This window comes from Bufo gargarizans, chromosome 2, assembly GCF_014858855.1.
Source record: "Bufo gargarizans isolate SCDJY-AF-19 chromosome 2, ASM1485885v1, whole genome shotgun sequence".
NCBI classification, from domain to species: Eukaryota; Metazoa; Chordata; class Amphibia; order Anura; family Bufonidae; genus Bufo; species Bufo gargarizans.
Genome location: NC_058081.1, coordinates 369,679,378 through 369,701,639, shown reverse-complemented (window position 1 = coordinate 369,701,639; position 22,262 = coordinate 369,679,378). Strand labels below are relative to the sequence as shown.

Here is a 22,262-nt window from a genome sequence, read left to right as displayed (position 1 = left end):
TTGCTACAATAGCATGAGCTGTTTGATAAACCCAATAATCTGAAGCCCTTCAGGAGAAAATTTTGGCTCTTGTCCACTATGAAGCTTTCTGCAGCTTTGTGTCGGTGGATTTCAATAAGGAAATGGAAGAACTGGCAGTGTGTGAAAATTAAATGCGGCAATGAATGGACTGAAAGATCAAGATTTACATTGTGATCAGTCAGTGTTATATAGTCTGGCATGAGTCCTCCTTCCTACTGAATGATATTTCTCTAAGGACAGAAGAGTCTAACTTTGGCACTTAGGGACGCAAGATTAATATGTACGAGCCTTACACACCTGCTCCTAATGCTGAGCATTACGTTAACGGCACTGCGGCAGCTTCTGTTGTTTTCTAGGACAATATGTTAGTCTGCTAGTTTTCAACAAACAGGAAGAATTTAATGAATGAGAAATGTTGTAGCAACCTACCTGTGTCATATCTGCTAACTGTAATTCCACTCTGATAAAATAAAATGTACCCAATGTTATAATGGTTTGCATAATGTAGTAATACTCTACTTGTTGGTGTCTTCACTAAATTTCTCCCCCACACTGAGCCCCCGTGGGAGATTGCCTGTCAGGTCTCCCTATAGCTATGTACGATTGTTCTAAGGGAAAGTGATATCTTCCTCACCTTTCAGCAGCTTGTAGTTTCCCAGGCTCCAGGCTCCCTGGAAATGTTTAGAAATGGGGATGATGGGAAAGAATCCGGACGTATCTTCAGTTGCTCATCTAGTGTTCAGTGAATAAATATTGCAGTGAAACCCCTTTATCCAGACCTTTGATGGCCATCTTTTCAAGACCAGCCCCCTAGAAGACCACTTTTCAATTCTGTTTTTAGATATTATTACTTTGGTGTTAATTCTTCCTAAACATCTTCGTTGGTTTGGCGTTGTATTGATGCCCAAGGTGGGATATGTAACTTGTTAACAGGGGCTTTACTAAAGGCTCATATGCTGTGGTGCAAGAGTTCAGCTTGGCCCCCCTCCCCTCAGTGCTTTGTGGCCAGGGGCTGGGAAGCAGATAGCCTTTCTGCTGCCTGAAGCAAAAATTTAAACTCCCCCCCCCCCCCCCATCCCAAATTCTTGACCTAACCCCTTCCCTCCATCTAGAGGTGTAACTTGACCAGCATGCACTTTCTAGAATACCAGTGTCTTCTTATGCACCACAAGGGTCTTTGGGCCCCCTCAGGCTTCAGGGCCCGGTAGCGGCTGCTAAACCCCCTACAGCTACGCCCATGCTAGTTAATAACAAGTTTGTAAGTGGTGGTGTCCTTCTTACTGTAAATTTTCTATTTATATGAAGTTGGTCAATGAACCTTAAATGCAGTATCATCTTATGAAATTAGAGAAAAGCTTCAGTTTTAAGGTAACTTTTTAAATCTACTTTGTCAGGCATGTTTCAGCAGTGTCTGTTCTCGCCTCCCGGTGGAGCTGGTGGTGTTGCCAGAGAGCTTGTGCATATTATACACCACCATCTGGACAATCAGTGGGAGCAACCTTTTTGACAATAGCCGAGTCTGCTGACTGGCTAATCAGTAGTAATGGACGAACATCGACCAGGACGGTTCGCAATCAAATGTTCGCGAACTGCGCGTTCACGGTGGGCCCTGTTGACTTTAATGGCAGGCGAAGCTGAAAAACCTTCAGGTCATATTTGCAGAGACAAAATACTTACTAGAAGTGCACAAATAGCCCACAACATGGACAGTGAAATGCTCATTGGCAAAAATTTCCACAAAAAATATGTATTTTAATCATAGGCCATGTTTATGTGTCTTAAAAGGAAAACTTTCAAAAATGTGCCCTGCTGGAGCCTAGAAAATTTTTATTTTAGGCCACGGGAGTTCAGGCCCCAAAAATTAGGCATTCACCTGACAGAAAAGAACTTGTGATGATGTGGCTGGAGGTACATTAGGCGGTCACTGGATAAAATTTTTACTGTAGGCCAGTACAGGCCCCAAAAATTAGGCATTCACCTGACAGAAAAGAACTTTTGATGATGTGGCTGGAGGTACATTTACGCGGTCACTGGATACTAATTTTACTGTAAGCCAGCACAGGCCCCCAAAAATAGCCATTCACCTGACAGAAAAGAACTTGTGATGATGTGGCTGGAGGTACATTAGGGGGTCACTGGATACAAATTTTACTGTAGGCCAGTACAGGCACCAAAAATTAGGCATTCACCTGACAGAAAAGGCCTTTTATGCCGCTGTATATACATAAGACAATTACCATTCTTTTTTCTGTGTGGTGGCGGATATGTGTGGGCTGGCATGAGGAAATTCAATTACACGTGGTCGTCACAGGTGTTGAATTCCTCCGAGATCCATGCCTCATTCATTTTTAGAAATGTGAGGTAGTCCACACTGTGAGCTAGGCGAGTGCGCTTATCGGTCGCTATCCCTCCTGCTGCGCTGAACGTCCTTTCGGACAGGACACTCGACAAGGGGCAAACCAAGAATTCCATAGAAAATTGTGCCAGCTCTGGCCACAGGTCAAGCCTACACACCCAGTAGTCCAGGGGTTCCTTGCTTCTCAGAGCGTCCACATCGGCCATTAACCCAATGTAGTCGGACACCTGTCGGTGTAGGCGTTCCCTAAGGCTGGATCTGGATGTTGGCTGTCGATGGGTTGGTTGCAAGAATGATCTCATATCTGAAGTAACCAACACATCTTCAAACTGCCCTCATCTTGCAGGCGCGGTAGGATTGATACCCGCACCTGTTTCACTGTGAGTGGCCGCAACATCAGAATGCAGCATCTCTCGCAGCAAGGCCGGGAAATGCTGCATTCTGCCAGCCATGTGATGCTAGTAACTGGAACATGAAGACCCCCATTTGAACTAAATTGGAACCGGTGGAGCGCCCTGGCTCCTGCTCATCACCCAGGAGAATGTCGTCCTCCCCCTAGCCACGGACAGCACCAGGGATCCCCAAAAAGTGTTAAGTCCATTTCAAAAGCACACTCCAGAAAGAAGGTGTAAGGTACGATGTCACTGATGGCGCCCTGGTAGCGACTGACCAGAAGTCTGCATGCGTCGCGCATGAGCAGCCACTGGCGTGGTGAAAAGATACCAAGCTCCCTAGAACCTGTCCTGCTGCAGAGTTCGTACAGGTAGTTGTTAACGGCACGTTGCAGCTAGAGCAGCCTATCAAGCATATGAAAGGTGGAGTTCCAGTGCGTCGGGCTATCACAAATCAGACGTCTGACAGGCAAGTGGTGTTCTGGGGAGCATAGGGGGGGGGGGGGGCGCAGCGGTATAGGCGGTAGCAGTGGAAAAGGGGGAGTCAGCCGAGGAGGAGATGGAGGATGGAGTAGGAGGCGGAGAAGAAGAGGCAGGCCTGCATGCAATCCTTGGCGGTAACACCAAATCGACACTGGAGCCACGGGTTACATGCTTGACGGCTGTCAGAAGGTTCAACCAGTGGGCAGTAAAAGTTATGTACCTTCCCTGCCCGTGTTTGCTAGACCACGTGTCTGTGGTCAGATGTATCTTGGCACCGACACTGTGTGACAGAGATATATTCACTTGCCGCAGAAACATTTTCTTCTAGGGACCTTCCATTGCGGTGTGTCAATGGCCTCCGATTCCACCATTTTATATGGCATAGTTGGTGGGCTAGCAGTTCTGACAAGCCAGCGGTCAGCCGTTGGGCAAGAGGGTTATCCGGCGTCATCAACTTTTTACGCTCGAACATTTGGGCCACAGAAGCCTGCCTTCTGCCAGATGAACGTAGCAAAGGCATGGTGAAAGGTGGAGTGGAGGACAAGTGGGAGGAGAGAGAAGAGGCAGGACGTGGAGCGCCGGGAAAGGGCTTTGCGGGTTCTGATGGCGTTTCTCCCACTGGGCTCGGAGATGGGAGGCCAGGTGCCTTCTTAAGGCGGTCGTCCCTAGGTGAGTGTTGCGCTTAACACGACACTATTGTCAGCAGCTGACACGTTAAAAAAAAGCCCACACTGCGGTGCCATGTACTGGAGTCTTGGGAGCGCCAGAAGTGACTGTGCATGGTGAGTGGCTTGCTCCAGATACATTTGCAGTCTGCTTTTTGCCTACTGTGCCCTGCGAGCTCTGCCTGCTTCTCTTCCCTCTCTGCTGCTCTGTCTCTCGCTCTGAACTCCCCTCCTCTTCCTCTCTTGTGGGCACCCACGTGACATCCATCGACACGTCATCATCATCACCTTCACCACCACTGACATTTGAGATCTCGGAGTAGGCAGCAACAGCGGGGACATCCCTACTTGGGCTGATATGGGTACTGTTGTCAGACCAGGCTGTTGCTACCTCCTCTACCTCATCCGATGTCAAGAGTGGTGGTGTATTTGGGGGTGCACACAGATGAGAGTGAAGAGGGTGCAGGTACAGAGTTTGAGGATGGTGCAGAAGCGGAAGGCTGAGTGAGCCACTCAACCAACTCTGGTGCGCCCTTTGAAGTAATCACACGCCTCTTCTCCAACATCCCACTTAGGCTCCGGCCTGGTGCACCTGCCCGACCCCTACCACCCCTGCGGAACGGCCTGCCTCTTCCTCTGCCTGTCAAGTCCCTAGAGAAGATCGGTATTTGTGGAAGCAGGTATATCGCAGGCCTCAATCAACATTTGGTGGAACCAGGTATATCAAACCCCTTAATCATTATTTTGTGGAAGCAGGTATATTGCAGCCCTAAATCAGTATTTTTTGGAAGCAAGTATATCAAACCCCTTAATCGGTATTTTGTGGAAGCAGGTATATCGCAGGCCTCAATCAATATTTGGTGGAAACAGGTATATAGAACCTCTTAGGCTACATTCACACGTCAGTATTTTTCTATAATCCGAATTTCGGTCCGTTTTTTTGCGGATCCGTTGTTCCTGAAAATGTTTCCGTATGTCATCCGTATGTCATCCGTTTTTTGCGGATGCGCAAAAAACGGAAACATGTATACATTTCAATAATCAAATAAAGTTGTTTGGATTCCTTTGAAAAAAAATTGAAAGAAAAAAAAAAAAAATTTGCTATGTGTTTCCAGGAACGGATTCCGCAAAAAACGGAAGACATACGGAATGACATCCGAATGTCTTCCGTTTTTTTGCGGAACCATTGACTTTGCATTGTACCAGGATCCGATTTTTCAGGAACATAATAGGACATGTTTTATATTTAAACGGAAACGGACAGCACACATTGTGTTGTCCGATTTTCTCCAGGACCCATTGAAAATGAATGGGTCCTGATCTGGTCCTGATCTGTTCCGCAAAAAACGGAACAGATCAGGAAAGAAAAAACGGACATGTGAATGGACCCTTAATCAGTATTTTGTGGAAGCAGGTATATCGCAGGCATCAATCAATATTTGGTGGAAACAAGTATATCGAACCCCTTGATCAGTATTTTGTTAAAGCAGGTATATCGCAGGCCTCAATCAATATTTGGTGGAAGCAGGTATATCGAACCCCTTAATCAGTATTTTGAGTAAGTGGTTATATCGCAGCCCTCGATTTTTTTTGGGCCACAACAGTTATATTACACCACCCTATTTATTTGGGACAACAGGTATATTGCAGCCCTCAATCAGTATTTTGTGGAAGAAGGTATATCACACCCATCAATGAGTTTTTTTTGGGTCAACAGGTATATCACACCCTTTGCAATTAGTTGTCCCTCTATATAGCTGCGGTATCGCAGCAGAACCGCACACAACTGCTGCACAATACAAATGCACTATAATATACTTTCTATGTTAGAAAGTATATTATAAGTATATCACACCCCTCACACCTATCGATAGCACACCTATACCAGTCCTTAAAAGGACTTTTGTGTCCCTATTAGCTAGCGTTTGGTGTCCCTAACAGCCTGTCTCTGCTCCACAAAGCAACCTCTCCCTACACTGGCAAAACACAGAATGTAAAATGGCTGCCAGATCGGGTTGTTTTATAGAGTGGGGGTTTGTCCATGTGCTGAAACATCTCAATTCTCCTGTCCTGTCCCACCTGATGGATGTGTCATGGGTCAAAGTTCGGCACAATGCAAAAGAATATGGTGCTGGCAGACATTGCCATATGTTTATTGAATCGCGAACGTGCAAAGTTCGCAGCGAAACGACTGTCGGGCGAACCGCAAGGGCATCTCTACTTATTAGTAGGCCTAGTCAGCTGACCAATTAGCAAGTGTATGGGATGTCAAATCAGAGTACCTGATCCCTGCTCTTTAAATCGGTTCGCTCAGTGCCTGTCGCTGTGCCAGTTATTGTATTGTTATTGGATTACCCTTCTCTTGCTTCTTTTGACAATTTAACCTCAGATTGCCTGACCTTTTATTTTCCTGACCTTTTATTTGTAGTACTATTCTGAATTCATCCCCTATTCTGCTCTGACTACAATTTCAAAGTTTGATTTGACTATGTCATTGTTCCTGCTGCACTCTAGTACTGACCCATGGCTTGGTTAAGTATTTGCTCCCTACACATTTGCTCTGGCAGCCACTGATTACTCTTCGGACGCAACCTGGGGACTTCCTGTAGAGGTATTAAAATGCCTGCAGTCCCTTACCTTCTGCCAACCCAGTTGTCAGCCTTAAGTCTGACTTAGGAAGCTGTTCAAAATAGGCTCTGACAAGACCTTAGTTCTACCATACTAAATAATTGTCTTTGTGAATGTTACCTTATCCTGGAAAAACCTCTCTTTCTTATCTTTATTTTAATACGCACTTTATACATCTACCTACATCTCCCCCTTTTATTCCTATTTTGCAGAACAGCCTTATTATATTGCAATCTTCTAGAATGGTAAATACCCCCCAAAAATTGCCCATATCACAGATTACATAATGGTATAACCAGTGTAAAACCAATAATCTTAAAGAGGTTGCCCACTGTCTGGTCACTGTTGATTAATGTATTTGTAAGATGACTCTATGGCACTTGCTAATATAGCCTTTGTTGAAATTGTGCACCTTTTTCTGTATTTCATAAGATACGTCTCCTTGTTGGCTAAGGCTTTTGTGCTTTCCACACGAAGGTCCTGTGCGTAAAATAGCTGCTGATGAACGGCCATGTGATCAGGCGAATCACTCAGCCTCCTCCATTCAAAAACAGAGCACTTGCACTTCTGGGAGTTTAGTGCAGGTACAGTGTGTTGGAACAGGGTAGAGTGAGTGATGTGTTTGGTCACAGGACCCTCCATCAGCAGGTATTTTATGGAGAAAACCTCTATGTGGACAGCACAGAAGATCTGCCTAGCAAGGTTGCATGGTTTATGAAATATAAAAAACGACACAGAAAATCAACAAAGGCTATATTAGTAAGTGCCATATAGACATCTTACATAGACATTGATCAGCAGTAACCAGAAAATGGGCAACCCGTTTAATGGATCCCAGGGTTAACAGACAGCAATAAAAAACATCTGCATATCAGATGAGATGAGCTGACCTGGTGTTGGTTATCTAATTATTCCCAGTTATACTATTTCTAATTTAAAAATAAGTTGAGCATTTCCGATGCAAGATTCATGAGCGAAGCCATAGTGGGTTATTTGCTATGCTCCCAATGTCAGAAAGTGACATAAAAAGTCGCAAACAGCAGAATTGCAACTTTTTAAATGCCACTGTGACTAAATTTAGTTTAGTTTAGTAATTATACACCACCCTCGCAACTTTCTAAAAAAAGAGGACCTGGCGAGTGCCATTGGCCCAGGCAGATTTATCTTCATCCTACACCATTTTTCTGGTGTAAGTGATGAATTAAATCTTCTCATGGTGCAAGCTAGTGTAGATTTCACTACAGGTCCACGGACAGAAAGCGTGCACCTTGTCATAAATGAAGCTCATCCTTCCGCCGGCACAGAGGATATCAAGACTACCATAGAAAATACTGGTCTTGATAAATTACCCCTATTGTCTTATAAACAAACTGATGATTCTATATGAAGACTCTTATTCTCTTGAGAAGGGAGCACAGCTGTTGTAACCAGGCACAGCCTCTACACAGTGTATGGTGCTGTGGTGTCTAGCTTTGCCACAGCAGCTCCTGCAAACAGCTGATTGTAGGGGACTGGGAGTCACTCGGACCTCCATAAATCTGATATTGGTGACCATCCTAAGAGTTTGAGTATTTACATCCCAAACATTCTCTTTCAAGCTAAGCCAATATCATTATGAGATATGTAATATGTGTACTGAATCTGCGATCATAGTTCTTCTTGAATTATATTGATCCACAGGATAAACTATACATGTCCAATAGATCTGATTGTGGATCCCTCCTCGGGGATACCCATAAATGCCTAAGATGGGAATATTCCTTTACATGAAATTGTCTCGGCAGCGTCTGGGTTGTGTACATTTTTTAAAGTGAGGTATTGTGACATTCTCAGGATTACATCATATATTTCATCAGAAGTTCCTTCCACTCTGAAAGATGGTCTACAATTATCTTTATTGGTGGGAGGGGGGGGGGGGGGCAATCGCAATTGGAGCTAAAAAAAAACACCATGATATGTTCTCACAGATGTGAGATCTAAAATCATTATCAGTAATAACGCAGTACTCTGCTTCAAAGAAGACGTTGTAGTAAGTAAAGTTTTCTAGACATAAGTCACAAAAATAAAAAAACATTAGAAACATTGCAAAGTAAAAGACAAATATTTGCTCATAGCAACCAGTCAGAATTCAGCTTTAATTTTCCAGAGGCGTGTTTCCATTATCTTCCAGATGTGCAGTTTTGTTCATGCTAGGGCAGCTTCAGGATTAAAACAAAATTAATAAAGAAGGTGCCCGTCCATGGGTGGCTGGGGAAAGGATTCAACTTATTGGTCTTCTGATGATTTGTCACATGAAGCTCCAGTGCCCCATACAACATCGGTAACAGAGATCCTTATCTGCTATGTTCAATTTATAATACTAGTGTTTTATATTGAGCCTCTTCAGGCAACATTACCTGGATGTACAGTACAGACCGAAAGTTTGGACACACCTTCTCATTCAAAGAGTTTTCTTTATTTTCATGACTATGAAAATTGTAGATTCACACTGAAGGCATCAAAACTATGAATTAACACATGTGGACTTATATACAAAACAAAAAAGTGTGAAACAACTGAAAAAATGTCATATTCTAGGTTCTTCAAGGTAGCCACTTTTTGCTTTGATTACTGCTTTGCACACTCTTTGCACTACCAAAATGAGTAGGTAGTTGTGACGGACCGCCTGGTACCCCGACTGCGTACCTCCGTCAGAAAACAGCTTCCCCTCTGCTGGAACCTGGATTCCAGCGTCCTCAGCCCAAACCTGCCTAATAATTGGACAGAGCCAATATATGAGGACAGAATGCTAAAATCATCAGGCAACATCAATATTGAAGAGTAAATCAAGAACTGACTTTATTAGACAAACTCAATATATATACATTTCAAGAAGTCTAACAACATAACTCAATCAAACATGAACAGCATGCAAACAGACATCACCGCCACAGTGTCTTAATGAATGAATAGAGAGAGAGGAGACACATGTGATGGGATTATCTCCTGAGTGTGTCATGGGGTGATCTACTGCACTACACCGGAGTCGGCCATCTTAATCCCATCACTAACGCAATAGAACAAAGGGACAAATAAACTAACACATTCATTGGGAGTCTCAGTGCAGAGTTAACCATTTTTGTGTTGCGTGATTCACACCCTGCACCTTTAATGGGCAAGATGTGGCCTATAACTCCACACATAAATCAGGTTTAATAGTTCCTTGTAATCCCAAGAAGTCCGAGAGGGGGTCTCCATAGTTCTGGGTCCATAGTCCGTAGGAAGGAGGTTAGCCCTCATGCTTCTCCAGCAGCCCCAGTGAAAGTTCAGTCAGTCACAGTAGTTTCTACTAGTATTGCCATATATGCTTATATAATTGAAGGAGATTTATGATTGAGGACATCTGGTATTGTACTGCAAGTCCATTTTTGGGATGTTTTCTTTGTAACCCCAAGAGGTCTGAGGGGGTCTCCATAGTTCTGGGTCCATAGTCCGTAGGTAGGAGGCTAGCCCTCAGGCTTCTCCAGCAGCCCCAGTGACGGTTCAGTCCGTCACATTTCTCCCCTCCCAACAGTAGACTAACCAGGTACCAGACCCCCAACTGGTCTGGACCTGTGTTAGTCAGACAAGATAAATCCCAAACCTCTTCCAACTGTCTGCTTAACTCTGCTGCAGGAGAGTGATGCCACCCATGTCATCTACTGGGTAAACACACTGCCGCTGGGGAGAGAGGTCGGCTACCTCTTCTCCCTGGAACGTCCTCTGCTGCTGGGGAGAGTGGTAAGCTACCTCTTCTCCCTGGGTCTCCATCTGCTGCTGGGGGGACAGGACGGCTACCTCTTTTTCCTGGAATGCCCTCTGCCGCTGGGGAGAGAGGTCAGCTACCTCTTCTCCCTGGGTCTCCATCTGCCGCTGGGGGAGAGGTCAGCTACCTCTTCTCCCTGGGTCTCCATCTGTCGCCGGGGGGAGAGGTCGGCTACCTCTTCTCTCTGGGTCTTCATCTGTTGCTGGGCGGAGAGGTTGGCTACCTCTTCTCTCTGGAAGGCCCTCTGCCGCTGGGGAGAGAGGTCAGCTACCTCTTTTCCCTGGGTCTCCATCTGCAGTTGGGGAGAGAGGTCAGCTACCTCCTTCTCCCTGGGTCTCCATTTGCAGTTGGGGAGAGAGGTCATCTACCTCTTCTCCCTAGGTTTCCATCTGAGTCTCCCTTTGGACAGATGATCCACAACCATTTGGAGTACTCCACTGCCAGGGTCATGGCTGCTTGAGTCAGTTCTCCATAGCCGGCTGAGAAATAAATCCTGGTGGCGGTTTGGACTGCTCTATAGGGAGCAATTGCGATGGACTCGCTGGTATGCCAACTGGGCACTTCCGTCAGCGATATTGCTTCCCAAATGGAACATATTCCAACCGCTGTTACCATTACCCCAAGAATCAGGCAGCACTCATGTTGAAGAGTAAATCATGAACTGACTTTATTGAAGACCAACTCAGTATATATACAGTTCAAGAAGTCTAACAACATAACTCAATCAAACATGAACAGCATGCAAACAGACATCACCTCCCCAGTGTCTTAATGAAAGAATAGGGAGAGAGGAGACACATGTGATTGGATTTTCTCCTGAGTGTATCATAGGGTGATCTACTGCACTACACCGGAGTCGGCTATCTTAATCCCATCACTAACGCAATAGAACAAAGGGACAAATAAACTAACACATTCATTGGGAGTCTCAGTGCAGCGTTAACCATTTTTGTGTTGCGGGATTCACATCCCTGCGCCTTTAATGGGCAATAGGAAAGATGTGGCTTATAACTCCACACATAAAACAGGTTTAATAGTTCCTTGTAATCCCAAGAGGTCCGAAAGGGGGTCTCCATAGTTCTGGGTCAATAGTCCGTAGGAAGGAAGCTAGCCCTCATGCTTCTCCAGCTGCCCCAGTGACAGTTCAGTCCGTCACAGTAGTTTCTACTAGTATTGCCATATATGCTTATATAATTGAAGGAGATTTATGATTGAGGACATCTGGTATTGTACTGCAAGTCCATTTTTGGGATGTTTTTGCTTAAACGCAGGACATCATATAAATGGCTACGGCTGCATAGTTATTATTTTGCTATCATTCAATTAGTTAAAGCTGCATAGTTATTATACTGCTGGACATACGATTGTTGCATTTGTTATTGGTCACAATAGCAATAAGAACTGTTTTGATCAGTCCTAGCATCACTGCACATTGAGTGGAGTAATCTGTATTACATACACCCGAGCTTACTGTAATACTCTGTAGTATCACACTCCTCTTTTATTCATACATTTTTAGTTTTCTTTTGACCCTATTTAATTACATGTTGCCCCATTTCTGCATTTGTGAATTATACAATGCATTTACCAAAGTTTATCCTGAAAGGTGAAATTTATCTGTGCCTCGAGGTGCAGACGAAAAATAATGAAGTGTAAAATTGTTTTCCTATGGGATTTTCTAGGTGAAAGCCTACGTGTATAGTTTTTTTAAAGTGTGGAGATGAAAGCAGTGCAAAGTAAATGGAAATGTTACAAACTAGACCAAACAAAAACCATTCTTACCTGCACATATTTCAGAGTTGGTATTAACCATTTATGACATACATTCTTAAAGGGTTGTCTAGCCGGTGTATTCTTGGTTCTCAGGTACACTACCATCTTATGGCTCTCTACAAGTTGTATGATGCTGTTATGGCAACCATGGAAGTCGATGCACCCATACTGTATCACTGCATGAGTGTGAATTCATATGGATACATGCAGTCATTTTCTCACAGATTCAATAGTCTGAATAGTCTCCCTGAAAGTTGATACTTTGTGGAGCCACCTTTTGCTGGAATTACAGATGCAAGTCTCTTGGGGTATGTTTCTGTTACCCTAACACTGTGATGGCTAACCTCCGGCACTCCAGCTGTGGTAAAACTTCAATTCCCAAGTTGTACACTTGCTTGGCAGTTCTTAGAACTCCATAGAAATGAATGAAGCATGCTGGGAGTCGTAGTATTACCACAGCTGGAGTGCCAGAGGTTAGTCATCACTGGCTTAGCACATCGATACACTGGTATTTGTATGCATTCTTCACGGAAAAACTGCTACAACTCGTTCAGGTTTGATGGGTTGCCTTGTTGTTTAGCAGTCTTGAAATCATTCCACAGATTCTGAGATGGAGTGAGGTTTGGGCTTTGACTAGGCCATTCCAAGACATTTAAATGTTTCACCTTAAAAAATGCCAATGTAGCTTTAGCAGTATGTTTAGGATCATTGCCCTAAAGAAAGGTGAATCTCCATCCTATTCTCAAACATCTGGCAGACCAAATCAACCTTTTTCTCAAGAAGTTCTCAGTATTTCTGCCATCCATCTTTCTTTCAGTCCTGACCAATTTTCCAGTCTCTACTGATAAACAGCATCCCCACAGCATGATGCTGCTGCCACAGTGCTTCACTGTATGAGTGGCATTCCTGGCATAATGGGAACTACACATATAATTTCCCAGGATAGCCAAAAAGTAACATTTTAGTCTTACCTGACCTTCTTCCATGTGTCCTCGGAGTCTGTCACTTGCTGCTTGTCAACTCCAAACGTGTCTTAATGTTTTTCTTTAAGCAATTACTTTTTTCTGACCACTCTTCCATAAAGCCTCACCCTTTGAAGTGTACAGTTTAGACGTGATTCACATGATCGTGATGGACCCAGGAAACACTATCCATGTGTCAGTCACATCTCCTAGGCCAGTAATGGCGAACCTTTTAGGGACCGAGTGCCCAAATTCCAACCCAACACGGCAATTTACCCTGAATACTACAGTCCAATATAGTAAATCTTCCATGTACTTTATCATTTAGCTATAATAGCCTGCCTACATTAAATGTGCTGCCTGTGCTGTTCATAGTGCGCCCTGCATTGATAAATTGCAGGAAAAGTCTAAGGCTACTTTCACACTCTCATTTGGTGTGGATCCGTCATGGATCTGCACAGACGGATGCATCCGTTCAGAAGGGATCCGTTAGAATTATCTTTAACATAGCCAAGACGGATCCGTCTTGAACACCCTTGAAAGTCAATAGAGGAGGGATCCGTTTTCTATTGTGCCAGATTGTGTCATAGAAAACGGATCCGTCCCCATTGACTTACATTGTGTGTCAGGACGGATCCGTTTGGCTCAGTTTTGTCAGACGGACACCAAAACGCTGCAAGCAGTGTTTTTGTTTCCCCTCCAAAGCGGAATGGAGGCAGAACGGAGGCAAACTGATGCATTCTGAGCGGATCCTTTTCCATTCAGAATGCAAAACTTATCCGTTTTGGACCACTTGTGAGAGCCCTGAACGGATCTCACAAATGGAAAGCCAAAATGCCAGTGTGAAAATAGCCTTAGGCATATTGGTATGCGGGTTCCCACAGAGAGGGCTCTGAGTGCAGCTTCTGGCACCCAGGCCATAGGTTTGCCACCACTGTTCTAGGCTAAACTCGACTCCCCTCACCCAAACTGATGACATCATGGTGTTTTATGATTCAGTTAGTCCTTATCTGATTGTGGGTGTGTTGTACTGTGCTCATATCATCGTGTGAGTACAGTACAATAGAACTTTTAGAGCTTTTTTTGTGTTATCATTTGTGTCTTTTTGAATTGCTGACTAATGTCCTTCTTGCCTGGGCTGTTAGTTTCGGTGAGTGGAATTCTCTTGTCAGATTTGTAGTTGTGACATATTCTTTATTTGTTATTATGGATTTAATGGTGCTCCGTTATTTTGTTCCCTGATGAACCTGCATAATCAATAGAAACAGGGGAAAGGCGTACGAACAGATTAAGATAGGGGGCAGGAATATTTTAGGGATAGATGCCATGGCAGGGGAATAGGGTTGTTAGGGCCTTCCCCTTCCCCAAGGCCCTCCTTCCCTCATGTCAATTTACATGACCAGGAGAACAGTTAATGGATTTACCTTTGGGACCTGAAATTGGAGGACCGAATCTGATCACTGTCACCCAGAAAGTGTGAGTGACCACAATAGTGGCAACCTATTTACTTCCTGCCCTATACAGTATATATATTTTTCTACATATTATATTTTTAGTGGTTAAATGTTTTAAATGATCAATTAAAAGTTATTTTGTACATAATTCTCCAGTGATTAGAGTGCTTTGTGGGATGTTCAAAGTTTGGGATATAATTTTTTTTTTTGCATCCCAAACCTATACTGCTCTATACTTCTTCACAAATTTGTCTCTGACCTGTTTGAAGAGCTCATTGGTCTTCACATAGTTGTAATGTTGCAGACCTTTCAGAACAGATGTATTTAAACTCCTATCATGTGACAGATCTTGTGATACTGGAAGATCTTAATCAACTAAGTACAGTATGTGACTTCTGAAGGTAATTGGATTGTCAAGACTTTTTTAGGTGGTGAACACATATGCACCCACAACTTTTCAGTTTTTTTTTATTGATTTTTTATTATCTATGTATTTATATTTAATTTGAACAAAGAATGAATATTCCTTGATTATTTTTTTAGACCCACCACAATTTTTTTTTAATTAAAACTCATTTTAATTCCAGGTTTTAATGCAACAAAACAGGAAAAACACCAAGGTGGTGAATAATTTTGTGAGGCAGTGTACATAACAAGCACATTGGGGATAGGTGGATGTCATGTATTTATAGTATCTTCTTGTTTTATCATTTCTGTTAAATAATCCACATAGTGAATACTTTTTGCACTTATATTCTAGGTATTCATTTCAAGACGAAGAGGATATGTTTATGGTTGTGGATCTACTCCTTGGTGGTGACCTTAGATACCATCTACAGCAAAATGTCCGTTTCACTGAGGCCTCTGTAAAGCTCTTCATTTGTGAAATAGCTATGGCACTTGACTACTTGCAGAGCAAAAATATCATTCACAGGTGAGTCTATTTTCTTATTTTCATACATTTTCTTTGTGTGTAAACTGACATTCAGAATAGTTTACAGTTTTCTGTATACTTTAGCCTACAGAACACTTAAAGGGAATCTGTCAGCACTTTTGACAATGCTAAACCACTGACAGCACAAGATAGGAGCTAGGGAGAAAAATACAAGCATACCCTATGTGAACCTTTTATTATCAAGAGTAGTTTGCATTTGATCTTTGATTCTTCCAAGTTGTGCTACTGTAGGTGCCCTAGAGATGGCGCTTCACTGTGATTGCATTAGGCTGATTCACAGCCCCTCCCTTAATCCAACCACCAGCTGTAGTGGTCTGGGGGTTGGATGCTACAGCTGTCACTCAGCAGAGGGAAGGGGCTGTGAAGCAGTTAGATAAAGATAGAACCTCACAGTAAAATCCTGCCCTGGTCCGTTGCAAGAGCATAATCTGTTAGAATAAACCGTCTTATTCACACAATTCCTCTATTAAAAGCTCCACAGAAGGTACCTAGCGTTGTCAAAAGTTTGACATAGTCCTAACTGACAGACTCCCTTCAACGTGGCCACAAACAGTAGGCAAATGTTGGCTGCACCTAGCAATATTGGTAGGACGGGCTGACTATCTAATGTGTTTAAGAGCCTCCCAACACTTCCCCTCTGGCAGATGTGAGGGAAGATAAGGGTCAGTCTGTTGGATTTCAACTTCTGTTATCCTTTTGATCCATGGGAGATGAGCCACTGCCAGAGGGTCCAGGAAGCAGGTTTCCCTCCTCCCTTGTTCATAAAACATGCATTTTTGGGTGAGCATTCATATGTATGGAAGAGTCAAGAGAGATATCTGTCTGATGAACAAGCATTCTAATTTAAGAATAGCTTAAAAGGGGTTGTCCCATGAAACATATTCTACAGTATTCAAACCAGCACTTAGGTCTGAAAACTTTTGTAATGCCATATAATAAATGTTTTGCATAGCCACTAAGTTATTCAATAAAATGTATCTGTATTGCGCCACCTGCTGTTTGTTTTTTCTTATTTCTTTGTCTGGTTCACTGAGATGGCCGTACGTGCTCAGTTTCATCTTTGAACTGCCTCTTGAGTTGTAATAGGAAGAGAGCTGCAGCAGAATGGGCACACCCCCTTAGCTGTAGCAGAATGAGCACACCCCCTTAGCTGTAGCAGGAAGAGCACACCCCCTAGCTGTAGCAGAATGGGCCCACCCCTTAGCTGTAGCAGAATAAGCACACACCCTTAGCTGTAGCAGAAAGGGCACACCCCCTTAGCTGTAGCAGAATGGGCACACCCCCTTAGCTGTAGCAGAATGAGCACACCCCCTTAGCTGTAGCAGAATGGGCACACCCCCTTAGCTGTAGCAGAATGGGCACACTCCCTTAGCTGTAGCAGAATGGGCACACCCCCTTAGCTGTAGCAGAATGGGCACACACCCTTAGCTGCAGCAGAAAAGACACTCCCCTTGAGATGCCAGCCTCATATAAATCTAGCAGATTAATACATGGGGAGATCTCTGGATCCATTTGAGGTGGTTATAGCTTTGTTAGAAAGAGATTGTCATGTACTATGATGTCTGGTTTTTAATTCTTTACTCTAGTCATTTGATAATACTTTTAACACAGTAAAGACAGAAATGGACAGTAATGGATATAGAGGATTGAGGTGTTACTGACAGAAATGGACAGTAATGGATATAGAGGATTGAGGTGTTACTGACAGAAATGGACAGTAATGGATATAGAGGATTGAGGTGTTACTGACAGAAATGGACAGTAATGGATATAGAGGATTGAGGTGTTACTGACAGAAATGGACAGTAATGGATATAGAGGATTGAGGTGTTACTGACATAAATGGACAGTAATGGATATAGAGCATTGAGGTGTTACTGACAGAAATGGACAGTAGAGGATATAGAGAAGTGAGATCTTACTGACAGAAATGGACAGTATAGAATATAGTGGGGTGAGGTGTTACTGACATAAATGGACAGTAGAGGATATAGTGGGGTGAGGTGTTACTGACAGAAATGGACAGTAGAGGATATAGAGAAGTGAGGTGTTACTGACAGAAATGGACAGTAGAGGATATAGTGGGGTGAGCTGTTATTGACAGAAATGGACAGTAGAGGGTATAGTGGGGTGAGGTGTTACTGACAGAAATGGACAGTAGAGGATATAGTGGGGTGAGGTGTTACTGACAGAAATGGACAGTAGAGTATATAGTGGGGTGAGGTGTTACTGACAGAAATGGACAGTAGAGGATATAGTGGAGTGAGGTGTTACTGAGAGAAATAGACAGTAGAGGATATAGTGGGGTGAGGTGTTACTGACAGAAATGGACAGTAGAGGATATAGTGAAGTGAGGTGTTACTGACAGAAATGGACAGTAGAGGATATAGTGGAGTGAGGTGTTACTAACAGAAATGGACAGTAGAGGGTATAGTGGGGTGAGGTGTTACTGACAGAAATGGACAGTAGAGGATATAGTGAAGTGAGGTGTTACTGACAGAAATGGACAGTAGAGGATATAGTGGAGTGAGGTGTTACTGACAGAAATGGACAGTAGAGGGTATAGAGAAGTGAGGTGTTATGGACAGAAATGGACAGTAGAGGATATAGTGGGGTGAGGTGTTACTGACAGAAATGGACAGTAGAGGATATAGTGGGGTGAGGTGTTACTGACAGAAATGGGCAGTAGAGTATATAGTGGGGTGAGGTGTTACTGACAGAAATGGACAGTAGAGGATATAGTGGGGTGAGGTGTTACTGACAGAAATGGACAGTAGAGAATATAGTGGAGTGAGGTGTTACTGACAGAATCGGACAGTAGAGAATATAGTGGAGTGAGGTGTTACTGACAGAAATGGGCAGTAGAGTATATAGTGGGGTGAGGTGTTACTGACAGAAATGGACAGTAGAGGATATAGTGGGTGAGGTGTTACTGACAGAAATGGACAGTAGAGGATATAGTGGGTGATGTGTTACTGACAGAAATGGACAGTAGAGAATATAGTGGAGTGAGATGTTACTGACAGAAATGGACAGTAGAGGATATAGTGGGGTGAGGTGTTACTGACAGAAATGGACAGTAGAGTATATAGTGGGGTGAGATGTTACTGACAGAAATGGACAGTAGAGTATATAGTGGGGTGAGATATTACTGACAGAAATGGACAGTAGAGGATATAGAGAAGTGAGGTGTTACTGACAGAAATGGACAGTAGAGGATATAGTGGGGTGAGGTGTTACTGACAGAAATGGACAGTAGAGGATATAGAGAAGTGAGGTGTTACTGACAATAATGGACAGTAGAGGATATAGTGGGGTGAGGTGTTATTGACAGAAATGGACAGTAGAGGGTATAGTGGGGTGAGGTGTTACTGACAGAAATGGACAGTAGAGGATATAGTGGGGTGAGGTGTTACTGACAGAAATGGGCAGTAGAGGATATAGTGGGGTGAGGTGTTACTGACAGAAATGGACAGTAGAGGATATAGTGGAGTGAGGTGTTACTGAGAGAAATAGACAGTAGAGGATATAGTGGGGTGAGGTGTTACTGACAGAAATGGACAGTAGAAGATATAGTGGGGTGAGGTGTTATTGACAGAAATGGACAGTAGAGAATATAGTGGAGTGAGGTGTTACTGACAGAAATGGACAGTAGAGAATATAGTGGAGTGAGGTGTTACTGACAGAAATGGACAGTAGAGGATATAGTGGAGTGAGGTGTTACTGACAGAAATGGACTGTAGAGAGTATAGAGAAGTGAGGTGTTATGGACAGAAATGGACAGTAGAGAATATAGTGGAGTGAGGTGTTACTGACAGAAATGGACAGTAGAGAATATAGTGGGGTGAGGTGTTACTGACAGAAATGGGCAGTAGAGTATATAGTGGGGTGAGGTGTTACTGACAGAAATGGACAGTAGAGGATATAGTGGGTGAGGTGTTACTGACAGAAATGGACAGTAGAGGATATAGTGGGGTGAGGTGTTACTGACAGAAATGGGCAGTAGAGGATATAGTGGAGTGAGGTGTTACTGACAGAAATGGACAGTAGAGGATATAGTGGGGTGAAGTGTTACTGACAGAAATGGACAGTAGAGGATATAGTGGAGTGAGGTGTTACTGACAGAAATGGACAGTAGAGAATATAGTGGGGTGAGGTGTTACTGACAGAAATGGACAGTAGAGGATATAGTGGGGTGAGGTGTTACTGACAGAAATGGACAGTAGAGGATATAGTGGGGTGAGGTGTTACTGACAGAAATGGACAGTAGAGGATATAGTGGAGTGAGGTGTTACTGACAGAAATGGACAGTAGAGGATATAGTGGAGTGAGGTGTTACTGACAGAAATGGACAGTAGAGGATATAGTGGGGTGAGGTGTTACTGACAGAAATGGACAGTAGAGTATATAGTGGGGTGAGGTGTTACTGACAGAAATGGACAGTAGAGGATATAGTGGGGTGAGGTGTTACTGACAGAAATGGACAGTAGAGGATATAGTGGAGTGAGGTGTTACTGACAGAAATGGACAGTAGAGGATATAGTGGGGTGAGGTGTTACTGACAGAAATGGACAGTAGAGGATATAGTGGGGTTAGGTGTTACTGACAGAAATGGACAGTAGAGGATATAGTGGGGTGAGGTGTTACTGACAGAAATGGACAGTAGAGGATATAGTGGGGTGAGGTGTTACTGACAGAAATGGGCAGTAGAGGATATAGTGGGGTTAGGTGTTACTGACAGAAATGGACACTAGAGGATATAGTGGGGTGAGGTGTTACTGACAGAAATGGACAGTAGAGGATATAGTGGGGTGAGGTGTTACTGACAGAAATGGACACTAGAGGATATAGTGGGGTGAGGTGTTACTGACAGAAATGGGCAGTAGAGGATATAGTGGGGTGAGGTGTTACTGACAGAAATGGACAGTAGAGGATATAGTGGGGTGAGGTGTTACTGACAGAAATGGACAGTAGAGAATATAGTGGAGTGAGGTGTTACTGACAGAAATGGACAGTAGAGAATATAGTGGGGTGAGGTGTTACTGACAGAAATGGGCAGTAGAGTATATAGTGGGGTGAGGTGTTACTGACAGAAATGGAGAGTAGAGGATATAGTGGGGTGAGGTGTTACTGACAGAAATGGACAGTAGAGGGTATAGTGGGGTGAGGTGTTACTGACAGAAATGGACAGTAGAGGATTAGTGGGGTGAGGTGTTACTGACAGAAATGGAGAGTAGAGGATATAGTGGGGTGAGGTGTTACTGACAGAAATGGACAGTAGAGGATATAGTGGGGTGAGGTGTTACTGACAGAAATGGACAGTAGAGGATTAGTGGGGTGAGGTGTTACTGACAGAAATGGACAGTAGAGGATTAGTGGGGTGAGGTGTAATTGCATATCTCTGAGGGAAACAGAAGGATTGATTTCTCCAACTGTAGATTTTGGGACAGGATAGTTTCCCATCATAAACTTTAGATCATTGTCTGCTTCTTTTTATATTGCGAAGGTCCAGCTGCCAACACTAAATGCCTATAGCTTGCTATGTGGTAGACTAAAAAAACATAAATCTTGCCATGTTTCATCAGAGTGCAAATGTGAAGAGGTATTCTGCGTCAGAAACATGCTTTTAGGGGACAATACGAATATCTTCAAACACATCTGCATACAAATAGAGCCCGCAAAGAAGTGCACGGAGGCTGTCAGAAAAGACAAGAAAAATAAAATAATCCTGAACAGAGAAGCGCTCTGTAATAGAAATCGTTAGTGACCATGAGAAGTCTGTCGGGGCTGTTGTATACTTGGTTGCCTGCTAAAATCATTTGTGCAAAAGCTGATGTTACACAAATAAATTGTTTCTTTATAAATGACATGGAGATTAATCCATATCGGTCAATTCCAGGCTGATGGTTTTTTACAGATGTTAATGTCATGTCATGCTTTAAGTTAGTGACAGTTGATTTAAAGGGGTTGCCTGACCTCCAAAAATGAGTGACAGTCAGGAAAAGTAAAAAAAAAAAAAAAAAAAAGAAGATAAAAACACCTTTTGACAAATCATCTGTTCCAGTGCCAAACACCCTGTCCCAGATGTTTTCCATCCCCAATGGACCAGAAATGATGATTTCCCATCCATGATCATGTGACCTCTGCAGTCAATCACTGGCCTCAGCTGTGGCGTGTGCATGAGTGGCAAGTGACTGCAAAGGCTCAGTGCTGGAATGAAGGGGCTTTCAAACGGCAAGTTTTTTTTTCTTTTTGTAAACAGTTTCCTGGCTGTCACTTATTTTTGGGAAGTCAGACAACCCCTTTAATGCATTCTTACAGCACCTTCATATTCGTTGCAAGCCTCCCTATACCAATATTTCCCACTAGTAGCCAAATTCATACGGTACATTGATTTAATTCATCTTTCATCGTGGAAAAGATATTGATGACCTATTCTCAGGATAAGTCATCAATATGAGATCTGCGAAGATCCAACTCCTGGGACCCCATCAGATCAGCTGTTAGAAGAGGCAAGCTGCTCCGTGACCGCCACAGCCTCTTCTTAGGCCAGTGATGTCACCGAACATCTGTCACATGGCCTAGTTGCAACTCAACCCCATTCAAGTGAATGAGACTGAGCTGCAATACCAAGAACAGCCGCTGTACAATATAATGTAGTGAGTGAGTGATGACCTCAGGATAGGTCATCATTATCTTTTCCAGGATAACCATGTAAAATTATCATATTATAAAGTCATGTCGATAGTTTACCACATTGATCATCGCCATTGTCCCCTACTTCTCTGT

General features: G+C 43.4%; 1 protein-coding gene across 1 annotated transcript in view; it reads left to right on the top strand.

Moving 5' to 3' along the window:
- The window catches only part of STK32A (serine/threonine kinase 32A), a 283,690-nt gene that overhangs the window by 136,303 nt on the left and 125,125 nt on the right, over positions 1-22,262 (top strand). Inside the window, exon 5 of the mRNA XM_044277548.1 lies at positions 15,279-15,452. Within this exon, the coding sequence (XP_044133483.1) occupies positions 15,279-15,452 (174 nt within the window). The remainder of the gene's footprint in view (positions 1-15,278; positions 15,453-22,262) is intronic.